This window comes from Cyphomyrmex costatus, unplaced genomic scaffold (genome assembly GCF_001594065.2).
Source record: "Cyphomyrmex costatus isolate MS0001 unplaced genomic scaffold, Ccosl1.0 scaffold35, whole genome shotgun sequence".
NCBI lineage: Eukaryota > Metazoa > Arthropoda > Insecta > Hymenoptera > Formicidae > Cyphomyrmex > Cyphomyrmex costatus.
In genome coordinates, this window is record NW_017277664.1 from 442,038 (window position 1) to 461,882 (window position 19,845).

The 19,845-nt window shown below is 35.6% G+C and overlaps 2 protein-coding genes across 2 annotated transcripts; one reads left to right on the forward strand and one right to left on the reverse strand.

Annotated features, from left to right (window-relative positions):
* The first annotated feature begins 240 nt into the window (after positions 1-240).
* On the forward strand, positions 241-2,999 carry LOC108776284 (protein LSM12 homolog). The gene is made up of 3 exons (XM_018542854.1): positions 241-361; positions 1,155-1,531; positions 1,906-2,999. Exons 1-3 carry the CDS (start codon positions 241-243, stop codon positions 1,993-1,995), a joined length of 588 nt encoding a protein of 195 aa, XP_018398356.1. The 3' UTR covers positions 1,996-2,999.
* Positions 3,000-4,188: 1,189 nt separating this feature from the next.
* LOC108776323 (NACHT and WD repeat domain-containing protein 2) lies at positions 4,189-19,425 on the reverse strand. Its single transcript, XM_018542906.1, has 26 exons — positions 19,323-19,425; positions 19,095-19,183; positions 18,511-18,627; positions 18,076-18,279; positions 17,798-17,942; positions 17,259-17,484; positions 16,888-17,086; positions 16,492-16,734; positions 16,226-16,423; positions 15,905-16,044; positions 15,187-15,789; positions 14,840-14,945; positions 14,601-14,773; positions 14,205-14,424; positions 13,820-14,032; positions 13,382-13,583; positions 13,167-13,290; positions 12,739-13,092; positions 10,733-10,951; positions 10,519-10,665; positions 10,141-10,346; positions 9,535-9,734; positions 9,249-9,418; positions 8,956-9,114; positions 8,632-8,821; positions 4,189-4,338 (listed from the first exon to the last, which is right to left on the reverse strand). The coding sequence occupies exons 1-26, from the start codon at positions 19,423-19,425 to the stop codon at positions 4,189-4,191; spliced, it is 5,100 nt and encodes a 1,699-aa protein (XP_018398408.1).
* Positions 19,426-19,845: the final 420 nt, after the last annotated feature.

Below are 19,845 nucleotides of genomic sequence, written 5' to 3' on the forward strand. Positions count from 1 at the left end.
TTAATCTTTTTCTAATTTTTTTAGAATTAGAAAAAGACGAAGAGCAAATCTGCATTAGTGGAAATGGGCATAATAGCGCGAAGTTCTAAATTGCACATTGCGTCCTCTCTCGAGGGCGCCGGAAAGTACCTTGAAAATGTCGAAAAAGTCGCTCGCAAGATGGCGTACGTGTACATACGACATCCGTAGCCGCGAGAGGGACGGCGCGGCGCGTCGCGATCGGTTCGTCGGCAGTGAAAAATGGCCGGGGCCAGCGACTGGTTTAGCATCGGCAGCACGGTGCTCTGTAAAACCTGCCATGAGAAGGAAATAGAGGGTGAGGTGTTGGCATTCGATCCACAGACCAAAATGCTGATACTAAGTATCCTTTTTACGCCAAAACAGCGCCGGCTAACGACGGCAACAGTGACAACGGCAACGGTGGTCGCCCGCGTGCGTTTCCGCCGCGCGGGGACGCAGTGTAAATAGCGTCGCGTCGCTACTACGGCGATTTGCACCGCGTTATCAGCTCGAGATTCCTTCGTCGCTCTGTACCGCGAATTCGACGACGCGAATTCGTCCAAGCCTTACGACTCGTCTGGGAAGTACGTGGCATCTCGGTCGCGCGATTCAGGTTAGTTTCATCCTATAACCGTCAACCATGCTGGTTTATCTGCCTGCCTATCCACGCGCCCGTCTTCATCATGCATGTACGTCTTGTTGTCATCCGTGTGACCGCATTTCACATTCCTTCGTCGACGTGCTATCCCCGAATTTCTCAGTGTTGGACCGATCTCGAGAACACGTGACCATACGCTCGTCGTCGTCGATCTCGCTCGCTGGTACACTGATGATTATCTTTGTACGTTTTTTGATCGACTATCAGTGAGATATATATATATATATAAGACACTACTAATCACTGTTGAGGCTAAAGACATTGAATATCTTAAAGTATATTGAAGCAACCTTCTATTGACAAACAGAAATTCTCAAATCTGTAAGATTTGTTGAAGTTACGATTACATTTATGGAATTAATTTAGAATGTAAAAATTTTTGCTGCGTTACTAGATATTTTGCCATAAATAGATTATCTAAATTTATCAAGATCTGATTATGAATATCAACATTTGCGTGTCTGAAAGAACAATTTTCCTTAATAATAACTGTTAGAATCTCCATCGTCGAGTGGGAGACCCTCATTAAATGATATACATATAGTAAATTTATCTCTTGTGTCCAACGTTCAAGTGACGCGAGAAGTTAGTCCTACTACCAGTGAACCACCACAGAGCCTTAATTTACAAAGGCTAAACACAAGAGTCCGTAATCAGATCGATGAGAAGAGGAGACTAGTAATGGCTCTGCAGGCCGGAGTATCTCCAGAGGGACAGAAGCTTTTTATTGCTATTGCAAAAACTATTCAAGATATTACGTGGAATGGAGCTAATATCGTTGTATTTAATAATGTCACTATTAGACCACCGTACAAAGTGGACAATGTTCATGGAAACACAGAATCTGGTGCATATAGACATGTAAAAAAAGTGGTATGTACCAATGAAATATTTAAATGAGCAGGATTATACATGCCATACATGAGCATACATGTTTTATTAATTTATTAGCTGTTTTAAATTCATCTTTCTATCGATAAGTACTTCATCTACAGAATACAAATTCAAGGCATGTGTTCAATAACAAGTCAAGAATGAATCTTTAAGTCAAAACGTTTTTGTAAAGAAATTAAAAAATTTAAATTAAATCAGCATCTTGTTTTTTTGCAGTTTTCTTGCTAAATGTAATGTAAAAATGTACATAGAAAATAAATATATTGAATAAGAGATATATATGATTGTTCATAATTTATCTCTTTATTGCATTTACGTTGTCTATTTTTTATTTATACATTTATCTTCCACAGGTTGAGAAACATATTAAGGATACATTACAAGCGCAGCAACAACGAGATCAACAGCAACAGCAAACACAAAAGGGCGGTGAACTGCAATAAGAGTCCAACAACAAGGCACTATGTTATCAAGATCGCTATAGCATATTTTTGAAGAAGTCCCAATATTTGACAAGAAATAAGAAAAGGAAGATTTAACAAGATACCAAACAAAATAGCCCGACTGCAGAATAATTTAAATAAGCCTATCGCGGATAATCAGCATTTTCGAGTAAGCTCCAGTCGTTCGTTCAAATGGAGATAAGCAAAAACAAAAACGCGTACATTCGACACGAAAATTACACATCGACTTCAATTCGAGTATTGTTAACAGTATCGCATGTGCAGCATTTTATAAATACAATCAGACGTACACTTTATAAAATTATTAGTTACCAATCAACAAGAAAACTACAGAAAAGCAAATAAGCCATTTAATTCGAACTGTACGTGTTCGTCATATTATTAGCACTACATTCGTACGCGATGTATCATCAACGGCGCCGAAATCTGTGCTGTAGTTGAATTCAAGGTCTGTTCATCGGTTATCGATAAGAATCAACGCATCTTGGCGTGATTCGAGATCGATTCCTGTTTCTAAATGAGAGCCTTTGCGTCCACGAGACACAATGTACACGATTCAAGCCCGCATGAAGCGGTCCGAGCTTTCAAGACGTGATTTTCAAAATCCGATAGCAAACGCGTCGCGTGAAATTAGGATAAAACGCACGATTGCTAGAGCGCATCTTGAACTAATTCTGTATAATTCTATATAATTCATTAGTTTAGTGGAATACTTTTCTTGCAACTGTTGGAAGTTTTCTTCGCGCGTTGATTGAATTATATTTCTACATCTAAAGGAATAGTCCTATCTCGACGGAGAAAATTTCCAACCGTTGTAAAATATAAATATTCTGCTGAGAACACGATCAATCTATAATTCTCGGCAATAAATCAATTTACCATCTGCAATATTATCGCGATAAAATCATCCCGCGGTTTTACTTTTACTCAACTGACAGAAATATAATATTGCAAACCACGATTATATTGCTGAAGTTAATTAACGAAGACAAATTTCCACAATTGCTTTCGAATAAAACAAGCGCCTCTCCTGCAATATGGGTTCTTTGTGGAAAATATAGGAAGGAATTTTAGGAACTATAGGTAGCTAATTTTCCACCAGCGAACGCATTCAGCGGCGATCCGTACCTTTTATCCCAATTTCGCCGAGACGAAAACGACTTGATCAAGTTTCGTTTCGAAACTTGTTTGTCGCGAGCGATTCCGCGTTATGCTCAGCGGCTCAGCGAACCTTTCGTCTCGACCGACAGGAAGAAAATCTGCAATTCGTACATACGGGACGCTTTCAAAAGCGACAAACTCGATAATCCCGTCGCGCAGGGCCGAGCATGGCCGGAGGATGTAATTTAGAAAAAGCGGAGCTCTCGGTCCTCGCGAGACTCATCCGATGAACCCCCTCGGTGAGTGACGACATCCTCAGGGGGGAAGACGAGATAGAGCTCGTCCCGTGCCACAGTTTACTATTCGATTGGAAAGACATTGAGAGTGAGAAAGCAGGCATGGGAGATTGTAAGAAAAGTTACACGAAGGAAAAGACATAAATAAATGTAATATAAATTCTGTAGCCATAGGCTTTCTCTTTCTCTCTCTTTGTACCGCTTGCGATTGCCTTTTCCTAAACGAGTAACTCGACCGATTATCTCGCGACTACATTGATCTTATTAACCAGAGCTAAACGTGTATTTTAAATACTTTTAGTTGAAAAATAGTATTTGTGAAACAATTGTATTTTAAAGGAACACAAAAGTATTTCAGTATTGATAGTACAGACGGTTATTCTTTGAATTACAAAGTACAAAAAAAATTCAAAATTTGATTTTAAATATAAATTACATATATAATACTTTTATGTGTTCCGTTGAACTGCAAAATACAATTGTTTTACAAATACTGTTTTTCAAGTAAAAGTATTTTAAATACATGTCCCCAACCCTACTTATAATTGGTCTGTTTTTTATTTCTGTATTAGACTGCACTAGAACTCTTTCTCGTTTTCGCCAAATACGATATTAAAATGTTTAATATCTCACGTTAAGTTCTACAACATATACTAGTTCAGCAACAAAACTGATCCAACGCTAAAGAGACTAATATCGTTTTTTTTTTTTTTTTCACGAGGTGAAATTACAAGGTATAATTACAAATACTAGCTTCTGCCGTAATGCTCAAAGTTCACTCCGCGTTTTCATCAGTTTCGTTGATCGTTTCTGAAATGCCGCCGGTTGACTTCACACTCGTGGACAGATCATGCGTTACGCGGGCGATCCGAGCGGCAGCTTTGAATTTTATCGCAGCCCGATGCTTCTCGGTCTTTTTCTTCCACTGAAACAGAAAATCGACACGTCATGAAGGACAAGGAAAAAAAAAACAGTAACAGAATTGGATAAAACTTCGGAAAACATGATTAAAAAACAATGACATTATCGGAATATTTCGATAATACACTGGCCAACAAAATTAACGCAACACCCGTTTCACTCTGCAAAAATAGGCAAGCTTACAAGATAGAATAACTTCGTCAAAAATCGTCGTATCGAGATGTTTAAAAAAGTATTTTACAGTCTTTTTAATTAAAAACCTCTACTTTTCAAATCGCTACTTGAAAAGATGGTCTCACGGAGATTTTATGAAGGGCGGACTAAAAATTGTAAATGCGATTTACATCATTTGAATTTGATCATCCAATCAGAAATTTAGATCTAGAAGAATACACCAATAACAGCGAGCGCTCACTCAACTGTTGAGTCCGCTGAACGCGCCCGATGTAAACGTGTAAAACACATTTTGGAGGGAATCAAGGCGTTCCGTTGCATGCATAAGGGTCTGCGCACAATGGAGGAACAGATATTAGATATTAAAATATTAACCTATCCAGATACCAGTTACACCGAAATACACGATTCTGATAGGTTAATATTTTAATATCTAATATCTGTTCCTCCATTGTGCGCAGACCCTAACCCATCACGTCACCCCATGCGCATTAAGGCCTCCCTACACGGTCAGTAATGCTGAGTCAGTATTAAGCGGGGAGCACAGACTTTTGCATAACGCATAAAGCATGTGCATAAGGAATTTCATTGGTCCATTTTCTTATGCATGAGTCAATGGACCAATCAAATTCTTTATGTATATGGTTTATGCGTTATGCAAAAGTCTGTGCTCCCCGCTTTATACGATCAGGTATTATTAACAATATTTTACTTCAGTTTGACGTGATTTGACGTATATTATTATCTATGGCGACATGGATCTTAAGGAAAAAGCATGTATTTAAATCCAAATCATTGTCGGTATTCTACGTCAATCCATTAATATTAACCACACACAATCAATAATATTGTCAGTATACGTTGATACTGACAGTATTACTGACCGTGTACAGAGGCCTTTAGGGCGACTGTTACCAACGCCGATTAACTTAATCGACGATTAGTACATTGGAATTGACTAATCGCATTTATCCTTTAGTTTTGACGACAGACGCAATTAGTCAATTCCAATGGACTAATCGTCGATTAAGTTAATCGGCGTTTAATCGGCGTTGGTAACAGTCACCCCTTAAGCTGGTTCTACATTAGTTGCAAGTCGATCGCAAGTTTGTTGCGACAGCCAATCTCAAGCTTGCATTAGGAAATCAACGCTTCAGATTGGCTGTCGCAACAAACTTGCGATCGGCTTGCAACTAATGTAGAACCGGCATTAAGCGTGTAACGGAACGCAGTAACCTCAAAATCAATGTTAATCGTATTAATATTTTTCTCCTCTACATCGTAGAAGTAATTGACCCCTTTTACACCGAGCACTTGATACGCGTATTAACTAGTAATTTTCTATTAAATAATCTTAATTTCAGCAATATATTCAAAGAATAATGTATTAAATTAGTGAAATATGCATCAAAATAATTAATTAAATACACATATCATGCATATGTTTACACATAATGCTGAAATTAAGATAATTCAATAGAAAGTTACTGGTTAGTACTCGTATCAATTGCACGATGTAAACTAGGCCAATCTGTTAACTTATACCGTAATCTGTAAAAATTGACCAATTATGATCGATTATTCCCCTCTGATTCGACTGTGATTGGTCAATTTTTACAGATTACGGCCAGTATAATCCAATCTAAATGCTTTTAAGTTACGTTCGATGTAAACGCACCCATTAGTGCGCATCAAATTTAACGCGTACCAATTCTTTCACGATGTAAACCGGACCATAGAATTCGCGCATGCGTGGACTCATTCGCTGGACGAGGGGCTCGAGGGATGTGGAATGAAATATCGTGTGATAATTGTGATATTGTGCGAGCACGCGATAGCGGCGAAGCTCGTGTTCGTATGCTTGCTAGGGGCTAGATGATTCATTAATTGTGCTCCTGCTGCCGAATCGTTATCCGAAGGAATAAATCTTCACGTTAAGAAGGAGAGGAAGAAGAGGAATTCGACGATGCACGACGCTGACAAGGTAGCTCACGCGCGACACGTGCTCGAGTACGTCAAGGGGTTGAGGTTTCTCTACGTGAGAAAACGGTGTGATACAGTTGTGATTTCTCGTAGGTTGCACGAAGAACGTGAAAAATAAGGCTGAAATTCTCGCGAAATTGACAGACCGACGGCATCGTTCCGGCGAGGTCATCCGGTCCGACGATACATCCGTCGACGGATTGCATTAAATGCAACTATCTGGAAGACCATCAGTAATACTTCGCGTAAGTCTCGACATTTCCCACAACACTGTACTAATTACTTTAACCTTAAAGCCTTGAACACAATGCGAGGGAACAGCAACAAGAACAGCCATAAAAATAGTATTGTATTCCAACGATAATGTATCGCTGTAGTCATTGATATATGCATTCCCGAATGTGGGATTCTTCTGTTTCTATCGTTATCGTTATCATTTCTATCGCTATCGTCTCGCATTGTGTTTTGGGCTCGAATGCACATTCTTTTGCTGGAATAATAAACCTAACCTAACCCTAACCTAACCTAACTTGGGCGCGCATGTAAACACGAGGCTCGGCACGCTTCGACAAAAATTTTAATATATAGATTTTTTTATTTACAATTATGATAAAAAAATATGGAATTGAAGATTGTATACTGCTAATAAGTTTTTATGTCAACTTTGTCGACGAAGGGGTTAAAAGACATTTTATTAGAATCAACTCGTGAACTTCTTTTTCTGTTTTGATATACACTGACTGCAATTTAAAGTGTCATTTTGGTTTGCCATGTTGCAAATAAAAAAATATTTTACTAAATATAAAAAATGATAATACTTATTTATTTTTTATATTTCTGAGAAATTGTTTTCGATGAATGATGATTTATACTGAGTTGATAGCTGATAGTACTGGGGTGTGTTCCAAAACTTGACTCTCAACTCTAAGTATGTTTTATTTTTGTTGCTCATTGAATGATGAACAAAGATAAAAGATACTCGGATCAAGTTTTGGAATGCACCCGTTCTAAATCTTATCAGTGAAGTTGATCGATAATCAACTTGTACACTGATTGGCCAACTCAATTATTCTGAGCAGAATCATAAGGCTCATCACCTGTTTTTGTACTTTCTAAGAATGAATTATTCCTCTAAAAAGTAAAACTTCACTTTTAAGATTGAAAATTGAGTCAGTTTTCAAGACTGGCTCAATTTTAAAGAATTTAGAGAATAAAACTTACAAAAACTCTTATGAATAGAATTACAGTAAGACTTCCGACTATAGACACATAGCAGAAACATTATTAAGTATTTTTTTCACATTAAAGAAAATAAATAAAATATGTAAGAAGTTCTGTTCTGAGATGAAAAATAAACTTATGGTGATTTTATCTTTATTTAACATTGACGAACAACAACAAGAATGTTAATATTACGCGCGCGTCTCTATGAAATTAGCCTCAACTTCAAAAATTGGAAATGTTAATAACAATTCTGCTTGCATCCACAATAGTTCTACAGTTCCTGATATAGGTTTCATTAATAATTCTGTTGATTTAGGCCAAAAATTTTTTTAAATAAAAATGCGATACTATATAAAAATGCGGTGACGTACAGTGCCAGCGTTCCGATTAAAAAATTGTTTAAAACATATTTAAAAAGCCGGTAGTGTCACTAAAACGTATCAGAAATTGTATAGCTCTTCAAATACAAAAAAAATGGTGTAAAAAAATTAATTATTTTGAAACTTGAGCTAGTTCTTGTTTTAAAAATTTATTTAAAAATATTTACTGGTCGAAACTATTGTTATAATCGATCAGGAACTGTAGAACTCTTTGAGAACTATAAAATTTCGTTTAAAAAATCGACTTTCTCAAATTTTGCAGTGCCACGTGAAGTTAGCACCGCATATGTTTATTAAAAAAAATTTTTTGCCTAGATCAACGGAATTATTAATGAAATCTATCGGGAACTTTCTAATATGAACAAAAAAAAGAAAGAAATGAACTGTGAAAGTTAAGCCTGTAAAAAGAACAACCCTGTGCTTAAATGTATTTACTATCAAGTGCCTATGTTTATGAGAAACAGTAAGCAAATTTAATTTAATTTCTTTCTCCAAAATATTAGGTACTTATATGTATACTGAGTTTTTTTCCTCACCTGTTCGTCACGAGACGGCACGTTTTCTAGATATTCCCTCATCTCAAGTTTCTGAGGGTCAGCTATCGCCAATACTGACACACAGCCGTCGACTGTCCCCAAAACAATGCTCTTACCATCATGCGTGCTATCGATGGCACTTAGTTCAGCCTGCACTCTGTAATTAGCTATCATCTCACAGTCGGAAGATCTGTGAAATATACATTTAATGTATTCTAAACGTACTCAATCAGTATATAGCCATAAATAAGATTTGAACGAAATCTCGAAGTAACTTCTTATATTTTTACAGATTAGCCTTGTTATTCTTAAATGTATACTTGCCTGAAGACTCTGATTGTTTTTCGACCGCTATGATAATACAACACATACTCGTCTGTGCGATTAAACATTGATATAACAGTGAATACACCTTCAGCCACTTTGGGTATATAGGTTTTCACGCTTGTACCTTTCTTTAATTCTATGAGTTCAAGACCGCCTCTAAAATATATTTAGTCGCTTTGTAATAAAATGTGTACACTGAGAAAAAAATATCTTAATTTCAAAGAAATATCTCTTTAAAATTAAGCCATTTCCCAGTGTAATTGAAAATATACTGAGTAATGTTTGCTCACCTGCTAGGTGCGTACAAGGTGTATTTGCCATCTTTGCTGATGTTTCCGCTCCATTTTGGAATTGTACGTATAATCTTTTTTTTATTAATGTCAAGAATTGTCCCTTTATCGGAACCAATAATACCTATCCATTGGGATTTATTAGACATCGGTGTAATACACACAATATCCTGTTAACATAAATATTTCTCTAGCAACATTACTTTATTTCGCTGTGGCTTAAATTTATAATAAACCAAACGTTTATCTGCTAAATAATTGATTTGCCTATAAGCGAGCTTGTTACCTTAAATCCAGGTAACTTTATAGGTATTTTGCTGATTAGCGCTCCTGTTTTTGCGCTATAAATTACAACGCAATCCCTACTGCCCTTGTCAGCCGCTGGTACCGCCAGAAAAGCATCGTCCGATGTTATTACCACTTGTCGGAATGGTGTACTGGTATTACTTCTTACAGAATACTCCAAAGAAAATATTGTCCTACCATCTAAGACATGTATTTATTAAAAACAATGGTAGGTTAAGAAGGTAAGAGTGAGTATAAATATTTAAAATATGTAAGAAAGTCAAGACAAAATATATTAATAAAAACACAATATAGAACAATTATTACATGTTTCGGCCTCTTGATTAGGCCATCTTCAGATAATCAAAAAGACGTAATGAAATGTTGCGGACATAATTAAATTATTATATGATCGATTTACATGATTGCAATGACCAAATGATTGCTTCTTTTTCTCTATGACACAGAAGTGAAACATATGCTCGCAAAAGGTTGAAGACCGATTATATATATATATATATATATATATATAAACTGATGTATTTCATTAAAACTTCTGCCCAAAGATATTCACGCTGTGTGAAATTGTCGAAAACTCCTCCCTTACCAGGAATACTTCTCACGACGAGAGTTGCCGTAGTTCGCACGTTTTCTACCCCCGTAAGATTATTGGGCCTGGAAACTGCTATAAACTTTGATGACTTTTCTATCAACGTTAACTGCTTGACGTTCTTTTGCTCCTCCTTAAACAATACTTGCTCCGTAATTCTATTCCAAATGAGAACATTACCTGATTCCGTCGACACAATATACCTGAAATGAAAATTACTTTAGTAATTTCATATTTTATATAAAATATATGCCAGTCCTGCTCTTGATTCTATCAAGTTTTTTTCGATTAAACTTCATTATACATCACGATGAAAAAAATCCAATTCCAGTAAATTGCAACTTGGTAGGATTAAATCAGATAAAAGTAACTTACTTGCTGTCCTGTGTAATGCAAGCGTGTGTAACAATTGCTCCCAGCGGACTGTCGGCCAGCTTCGATATTAATCTACCCGTTAATAAATCCCAAACACCCACGCAATCTCTAGTAACCGTAACGGCCAAGTTACCCTTCTCAGCCAAACTGTTTTACAATATACAAAATGATTCACGCAATTCATACTTTCATTGTTTCTTTTTTACAGAATTACCTTAACATGTCTATCTGCAGTTCGTGCCTGTCAATGACGTGAACTTGCTCGAAAATATTATTGATATTCCACACCTTGACGCTTCTATCAATGCTTGATGTTACAACGCTATTCCAATTTCCGACGGTCAACGCTTCCAATTGAATGATCCTTGCAAAGTGTGCATCTAGTATCTTTATCAGATCAGACGTCTCGAGTGACCAAACGTATAAATTTTTCCTAAGAAAGAAAAATTAAGCTCATATAACTTTAATTCACCATTTGGTTAAGATTCTTCATACAATTCACAAATAAAATAAAATATAAAAATAAAATTTATAAGGTTTATCAATTGCCGCTTTTAACAGAAGATTCTAATCGGGTTATCATAGCATTTGAAAATTCTATGCAAACGAAGGAAATAGAACATTCACAATATATAAGAAGATTCATTAAATTGACAAATGTTAGAAACACTTGATGTTTAATATTTAGAACGGTTTTAAACAATACAAAAGGATTGCCAATTTTAATCGACTAATGGAACAAGTACGTAATAACATTTTATTATAAAAAATGCGAGAACAACAAATTGCGTAATTATACTCTTGCGTTAATTATAATATGACTTTGTAATATTTTTAATTGTAATTTTTATTGGGGTATGTTAAGTTAGCACCCCAACTATAGTACTCAGGAATTCTGATTAGAGTTCCCACTTTCTTTTGACGAGACGAAGAGTTCCGCTCAATAAACATTTTTTTTACATTTTTTAAAAATGGGGTGCTAATTTTTTATCGAATTTCGAGGTGGAATAGTTCTGAGCGGCTTAATAGCTTCAATTTGCGATTGCCTAGAGTTTCTGATATGTAAAAAAAATTTTCGAATAATAAAAAAAAATTAAAAATTTTTGAAAAATTAATTTTTAAATACAATAGTTCTGATGATAATTCCTGCTTCTTTTTGATAATACGAAGAGTTCTCTATGATTTCTAATGACATATGCGCTTAATAATCATTTTTTACTAATTTTTTAAAAATGGGGTGCTAACTTTTTAACGAAATTCAAGTCCCACGTCGAAAAATTTTTTGAGAGTACCGAGTAGTTCTGAGTAGCGTTTCTTATAGTACTCGACGAGTTCTATCGAAAACTGTAAGGTGAAAAAGCGATTGGACCAACGGTTTGCAAGATACAGCGACATTTGTCAGAAGATCAACCATTTTTAGAGTATATCTCGGAAACCATTGGTCCAATCGCTTTGAGCCCTGATACTTTTCGACAGAACTTGCCGAGAACTGTCCAGAACTCCGATCAGAACTACTCGGTACTCCCAAAAAATTTTGCTTTAAAATTTCTTTCAAGTCCCACGTCGAAAAATTTTTTGAGAGTACCGAGTAGTTCTGAGTAGCGTTTCTTATAGTACTCGACGAGTTCTATCGAAAACTGTAAGGTGAAAAAGCGATTGGACCAACGGTTTGCAAGATACAGCGACATTAGTCGGAAGATCAACCATTTTTAGAGTAAGTACATCTCGGAAACCATTGGTCCAATCGCTTCGAGCCCTGATACTTTTCGACAGAACTCGCCGAGAACTGTCCAGAACTCCGATCAGAACTACTCGGTACTCCCAAAAAATTTTGACTTAAAATTTTTTTCAAGTCCACGTCGAAAAATTTTTTGAGAGTACCGAGTAGTTCTGAGTAGCGTTTCTTATAGTACTCGACGAGTTCTATCGAAAACTGTAAGGTGAAAAAGCGATTGGACCAACGGTTTGCAAGATACAGCGACATTTGTCAGAAGATCAACCATTTTTAGAGTATATCTCGGAAACCATTGGTCCAATCGCTTTGAGCCCTCATACTTTTCGACAGAACTCGTCGAGAACTGTCTAGAACTCCAAACAGAACTACTCGGTACTTCCAAAAGAATTATCTATTCATGTGAGGTTTATCAGTTTCATTTTCTCTAGCTATCTGCAAAACTTCAAACTAAATAAAAATGACGATAGTTCTCAAATAACGCACACCTTACACCAGCAACAGCGTAATTCTTGGTACCACTGACCATAACAGAGTTCGAACACATCATTCGTGTATTGATATTTCTGACTCCGTTCGGCAACATTAAAACATGCGCGTCGCTTTTACTTTCCAGAAACCACACGATGAACCCATTCCCGGTTGTCGCCAAGAGTATTTCTTCCTCCCTGTCCAACTTCAGCTGTAATAGATACTCTATGTTATCATTATACGCTCGCGGCATGTCGAAAACTTTTTCCCAGTAAGATGAGGTCTCATCGCTTTTGTATTTTGTGATTCTGTAATCGTTCTTGTTCGTACATGCGTACAAAGTATCCTTGTCCTTGGTCATGACCAAAGCACTAAAAACACAATAGTCTTCTGTTATTGTGTTCTTTCAATACAACTACTGTTAATAACAGTTCTGTCTTCTTACCTATGAAACTGGAAGGGATCCAATGATGTCTTCTTCCTGTAAGTATATAAAAGCATTCGCGTGTCGTCGAGACTCCCCGACCAGAATACAATTCTGTAGAGATCCAGATTCGTATACTCCACATCTATAAGAAAACGCAAGAATGAGAATCACACCATGTAGGAAATATGTATATTTAATATAATGCACGTTTAATATAATGATCTATTTCTTACACAAAATCGGCCATTTGTTGGAATCTTCAGGATTGCTGTGAGTATCAAGCAGGTTTCCTCGCAAATCGAATCTGCACCAGCCTAGTTTCCCGTAGATAAAAGCATACTGATTCATCAGATGCACGCCGGCTACTGCATCCCCATTCGGTAAAGGATTGTCGATGACGACAAATTCGCTCGTCAGGGTGTTTAAAACGACACTCTATAGAAAATCACGCGTCATGAAATATGTAATTGGAAACTAAATTTTGAATTAAGTCGAAAATTTCATCAACGAAAACGTCGAAATTGAAAATTTTTGAGTTAATAAAAAGACTTATTATAAATTATTTCCAATATAAAAATGAAAAATAAAATTCATTTAATTTTGAGTTTCATTTTTCTATCTACTTTTCCAAAAATCAGTTTGTCAGAAAATATATCAGATTATTGACTTACTTGATAGTTAGTCGTAAAAGCCGCAGCGTATCTATTGTCGGGGCTTAAAACTAATCGTTGCATTATACCCTCCACGCCGGGATTGACATCCCTAGTCATATCGCTGGTACTCAGATCCCAGGTGATAAATTTATTGGATATCGATACTATGTAGCGATAATCCGACGTTAAGCAAAATCCGAATACTGCAAACTGATGACCTTCCAACGAGTACTGAAAAACGATGTCATGCTTAAAAAATGTTCTTCTAACAAATTACATAGTTTCGCGAAAACAAGATATTTTTAATGTTGTAGCAATATACAGTTTTTACAATTTATTGGAGAAAGCAGCACAAAATTTTCTAAAAATATCAAATAATTAAGTACGTAAATGAATATATCACTTTTAATGGTCCACCAGGTGTGTGTAGACAGTGATAGAGAGGAAGCAGGGCGCAATTCTTGACACCGTCATGATCACACGCTCGGAGTAACATTCTCACATTAACATTTGCACCGATCTCCGGTAACAATCGACCGATCAATTGCGGCGCAAGCATGTCAGGATGATTTCCCAGGATCGCACCGCCTAATCTCAAAGCATCAGCGACTAACATAAGTTCTCTGCAAAGATATTCTAGATTATTCAAAATAATAAATAGTGCCCATGAATTACCATAAATATTTATGAAAGAATTAAAATATCTAAATCAAGACATTCAAAAGTTATAATACCTGACAAATTAATATGTTATTAAAATTTGTATTGTTCGAAAAAGTATTTGATCTCTCTGGCTTACCTGACCAAACTTTGGTTGTCAACAAAGTTACACGCGTCTTCGAAGTCAGAAAGCACGGCTTGCAAGGGGCAAGAGCTTAGCTTAGCGTGCAACCACTCATAATTAAATAAAACATTTTCGAAGAGATCCTTAAAACGCCTTGCTCTTACCAGGTGAAATGGTAATTCGCCAAACTTTAATTGTGAAACAAAGAGTATCTTTAGTAATCATCTTTATTATTATAGCATTTTTCGTAGTACCTTTCGTAAATTATATCTTGAGATGGTTCCCTCCTTTGAATAAAACGCTAATGGTTGTTCCGGGACTTTTCTATCTGCCACACCTTCCTTGTCTGTTAAATTGAATCTATAAATTGTAATACAATATACAGGGTGTCATTAACCGATTAATACACCTATCAAGAGCAGGTAGAACTGAATGATTTATTTTTTCAAACTAAATAAATTATTAGTTTTATTATCTTGAAAATAAAAAACTAAATTTCTTTGTATACGAGTTTCTGAGAATTATTATTCTTTTATCTTTGCCATGAAGTAGTACACTGAAATTCAAGATTCTGATTTATTGTAGTAACGTCACTATTTACCGATGTCTCTGTATCTCGGTATACTTGAATGGCTTAGGTTTACCGCCTCCCCAAATTCCTAGATAATAGTCCGCAATCATTGAATGAAAATACATTGCCATGTTCATATTCTTGAAGTATCGCTCTTTGGCCGTGTCCCTGAATTGTCTATGGTACCAGTTTAACACGCTCACACCATCCGCTTCTCTTTCGCTCAGGTAATTGGGCAGATCGTTCCGTATTCTTGTCCAAAGTAGAGGTGGGATACGTCTCACTGGTGGCAAATGATACTGGTAAACGTCGTCGAGAACCTTATCATCCAAAGAAATCAGATCCTCGAGCTCAGACTCCGACAAGCCGGACTTGGCAGCCGTGATATAAGCCAAAGCATGAAAGACCAAGATCTTGCCATGCTGCTTCTCGATCCTCTCAAACAGCATCATTATGCTGTCCATCACTGTGCTAGCTAAGTGCGTATCCGCCGGTTTTGTGTAGCTACGCCATCGACAAATTTCTGCGAACACAAGCTTCACAAAGATCGGTAGGGAACATTTTGATATAGCATTCGCCACCAAACGCCATTGATAGTTATTCAGATCCCTCCTAGCTGTTTTCATCCACATTCTGCAAGAATGGTGAATAAAATACAAGATGTTTCAAAACAAACAATATTTTTGTATCAATTTGGAGCAGATCCTTTTCTTAACAATTCTAACAATATTTGTGATCATTTCTTTACCTTATCACATCCGTAGCTAGATCCTCGCCCAAAGCAGTTACCTCGATGAAACTTTCTTCAGTATCTATCATCCTACGCAGCAACTGATAATCTCTCGAAATTACTGGATTTGATTCCTCCGCTGCGCAGGATAAAATCATCTGAAATATATACGTTAATGGAACTAGAACTAGAACTCTTTGTACAGAAATCTTCGTACAGAATCAACACAATCGGAATTTAAGCTTTCTCTTAAAAGCTTTTTCTTTCTTATTTTTTTCCTTTTATAATTTATTTTCTTTTATTGTACGCATATTAGATGATCACTGCATTCACATTTACCTTGCAGTTTGATGGTAATCTCGTAGGCAGCCACGATAATTTGTTACCCTGTACACCTGTCAGCTGATCGACACTATCCAGGAACAGCAGAATAGGCTGTTTGGTGTTAGCTAAGGTCAACAAATATTTAAAGTAGGCTGTGAGCGGTACCAGATCATCTGGAATTTCTTCAAACGATAATCCATAATTGTACGAGATCTGAAAATAACAACAAAAATGTTTTATTATCATCTTTTAAAACGAATAGAAATATAAATAATACTCACTTGTTGACAGATTGAGATCAATGTGGGCGTGAGCGCACTGCTGTCTGGAGTAGTGCCGAGAAATCGAATTATGCTGATCGGTTTCTTACCAATCAGCCAGGCACTGCTTGTCAAACCCGCGCTCTTTGCTAAAAGGGAGGTCTTCCCGCAGCCTCCTTCTCCGTATAGCACCAATGGCTTATCGCTGTCGCCTAGCATGTAATTTTTTATTCTCTCTAGCGTGTCCTCGCGTCCGTAAAACACCTGTGAATGTGATAAGTCTGTCAATATCATTCTGTTTAAATTTTGCTTTTAACTTTATTTAAAAACACGAAACGTCCGCGACAAATTATTCAAATTAATTTGTACTTAATATATTATTTTTGAACTAAATTTAAGATCTTGATAAATTTCTACCTTTACAGAATTATTGCAGGCGTGCAGGTGTTGCAAAATTTCGGTTATTATTTGTCCCTGCGCAGAATTGTCTTCCTTCCTCATGGCGCGGTCTACAAGCTTTACTATATTTCTGTAAAAGTGAGTGATGAAGTGCTGAAGATACTCGGAATGGGTTTCAGGATCCAAACCTTCTCTTCCTATCCATTCGACTGTATACCTACATAAACCAAAGTAATCGCAATAAAAATATAGCAGTTATGCACCCCCGAAAAATGAACTTTGGCTCGGGATAAGAGACTTGTAGTGTCTTCCAGTTTTTGAACATGGCCGGAGACACTACCGCGTTTCCTGATATCCTGATCATGTATTTTCGGAAAAAGAGAAAATACCTCTGCAGATTCGTGCTCTCGATTTTATTCGGTAGCCGTTCATCTCTAAGATCGGCCAACAATTTCGAGGCTTCATTGTCTAAACTTCTGTTGGCTATATCCAGAAATAAACTGGCCTTCCTCAAATTTTGGAGATTAATGTTATTTATATACCGCACGTACGCCAGGCAATGATTTTTCGTATTTTTAACGTTCAACACGCCATTAATCACTTCCCGCTCAGTCACTGTTTTTCAAGATTCATTATTATTATATTAAGATTTTATTATAATATATATGATGTACATGATGCATGCAGTACTTGAATGTTGTTCGATAAATATTTTGACTTTTGTATTAATGTTTAAAAATTTTAGACGATTATTATATTGGGAAACAATTTTAATACAATTTTAATATAATTTTTTGAGTGTAATATTTTTAAAATTGTATGAAAAATTATCTTTATCAGGGATATATAAGATTTGTTATTTATTATTTTATCGGTATATACTTTATATTGACACCGAGCTATATTACGTTTATTGGATCTCTCTTACCAGACATGAAGTAATTGTGCATTGTATCTTTATCAAACTTTCCAGAATTAAATAAAGATTGCGCGCCTTTTCTAAACAATTTTTGCATTTTGCACATAGTGTCCCACCAGATTGCCTGATCTTCTTGTTGTAATTTAGGTATTCTCTTAAAGATATACAAACCAAAAGATATAATTACAAGAAAGAAATACTTGCACAATATAAGTAATTAGTAAAAGTAGTAGTTACTGAATTAAATAAGTAGGTTGAAGTTATTAAACTAGCTGGAAGTTATTTACCTTATTGTTAAAATTTTTAAGGATGGATGAAATTGGTTGTAATATACTTGTAGGCGGAACAGCATTGCTATCCTTCTTATACCATTTGTCTAGAACACTAACGTCCATTCCTTGACCGTCCAATTCTGTTCTTAACATCTCTAGCTCTGAACTGAGAACATATGTTGGTATAGGACGATAGCCATACTTTTGTCCAAGAAATACCTGTATATATATAATTTTTTTAGTTTCTTGTAAATAAAATGCACTTGATAGTCTTAATTCTGAAGGCTTGATTCTTTATCTTATGGAAAACTGGATATAATTCTAAAGTTTTATATATATATATATATATATATATATACAGTGTATGTATGTATGTATTGCATTAACTCTCGACAAATAATTTGAGTTATCGAGGATTACATTATTTAAATTAAAGAGTAAATTACTAACAACGAAATTAGGTCCCATGGAAAGTCTCTGACAATTTTCGATTTCTCTCATACACAGCTCTGTAGTCATATGATCGTCAGTGGCTTCATCACGTACTCCCCATCTCATATCAACCACCTGCGGAAAGGGATTTAACCATCACGTAAGATAAATTTTGATTTTTTAAAATAATACAATAGTTAGTTTATATTATTATTAACCAGAGAAAATCATTAATTAGATAAATAAAATACTGTGATAACAAATTATGTAACATTTAATTTTGTCTATTACGCAAATCTATTGTATGATATATATGTGTGTGTGTGTGTGTGTGTGTGTGTGTGTGTGTGTGTGTGTGTGTGTGTGTGTGTGTGACCTAAGTGTTATTATCAAGTTGCTCGATCCCTACTAAGGATTAACATGAAAAGGTCAAGTCATACGTATGTTACTGGTACCTGGCACCGTAAAAATCAATTTCTCCATTTAAGAGATATAACTCATGTTTTATTATGTATATCTAACAATAAGTATATATATCAGTTTGCTAAATAATTTGTTTTTATGTGTTAAGTTATTTTCTTTCTTATGAAATTATATCTTACCTGAAACTCTAAACCATGTTTTTCTCTGCAATAGTCTTTAAGTTTGGGATAGCACTGAGCCATCAAAGTATTTCTTTCCATTGTTGTGTCTGAAATATAATAAAATAAATATAGTCATTGTTATTATGTCATTTTATATTGCTTTTTTATTTTCTTTCAAACATTTTAACATATTAAATTACATTTTCTATCATACTTATTTCTTGTGACTAATTAATAGCTTCTTACCAGTAAAAGTCGAGCTCGTAAATATCCGCACGATTTTTGAACTGACAGGCGGTAAGGATTTCAAAGATCCCGAAAAAATTGAATCAATCGTTGTTTCATCCATGTTCTGTCTCTTAATGTGCTTTGATCTTTGAGTTAAAAATTTTAATCAATCAGGATTGCTTCTTATCACTTGCAGCAATACCAGCAAACTGAAACCTGCATTGCGTTTCCAGTGTCTTATACATCTATAATAAAAGTATAGTATCTTGTGAGCTACATGGAGTTCGTAGCACATCTTTGTTCACGGATGTGTTCTGTATCATAGAATTCTTATATATATATCGTTTACTATAATTTACATATTATATTATATTACTACAAAAGTCAACAAATTACATAGTACATATTCGTTTTTTAAATATATACGTTATACAGATGAAAAAAAGATTCTAATTTGCTGATCAAAGTGGTTGCTAAGGTTTGTTTACTCGACATAGAATCATTGATTTTAAGACGTACATATATGTATGTATATATATTT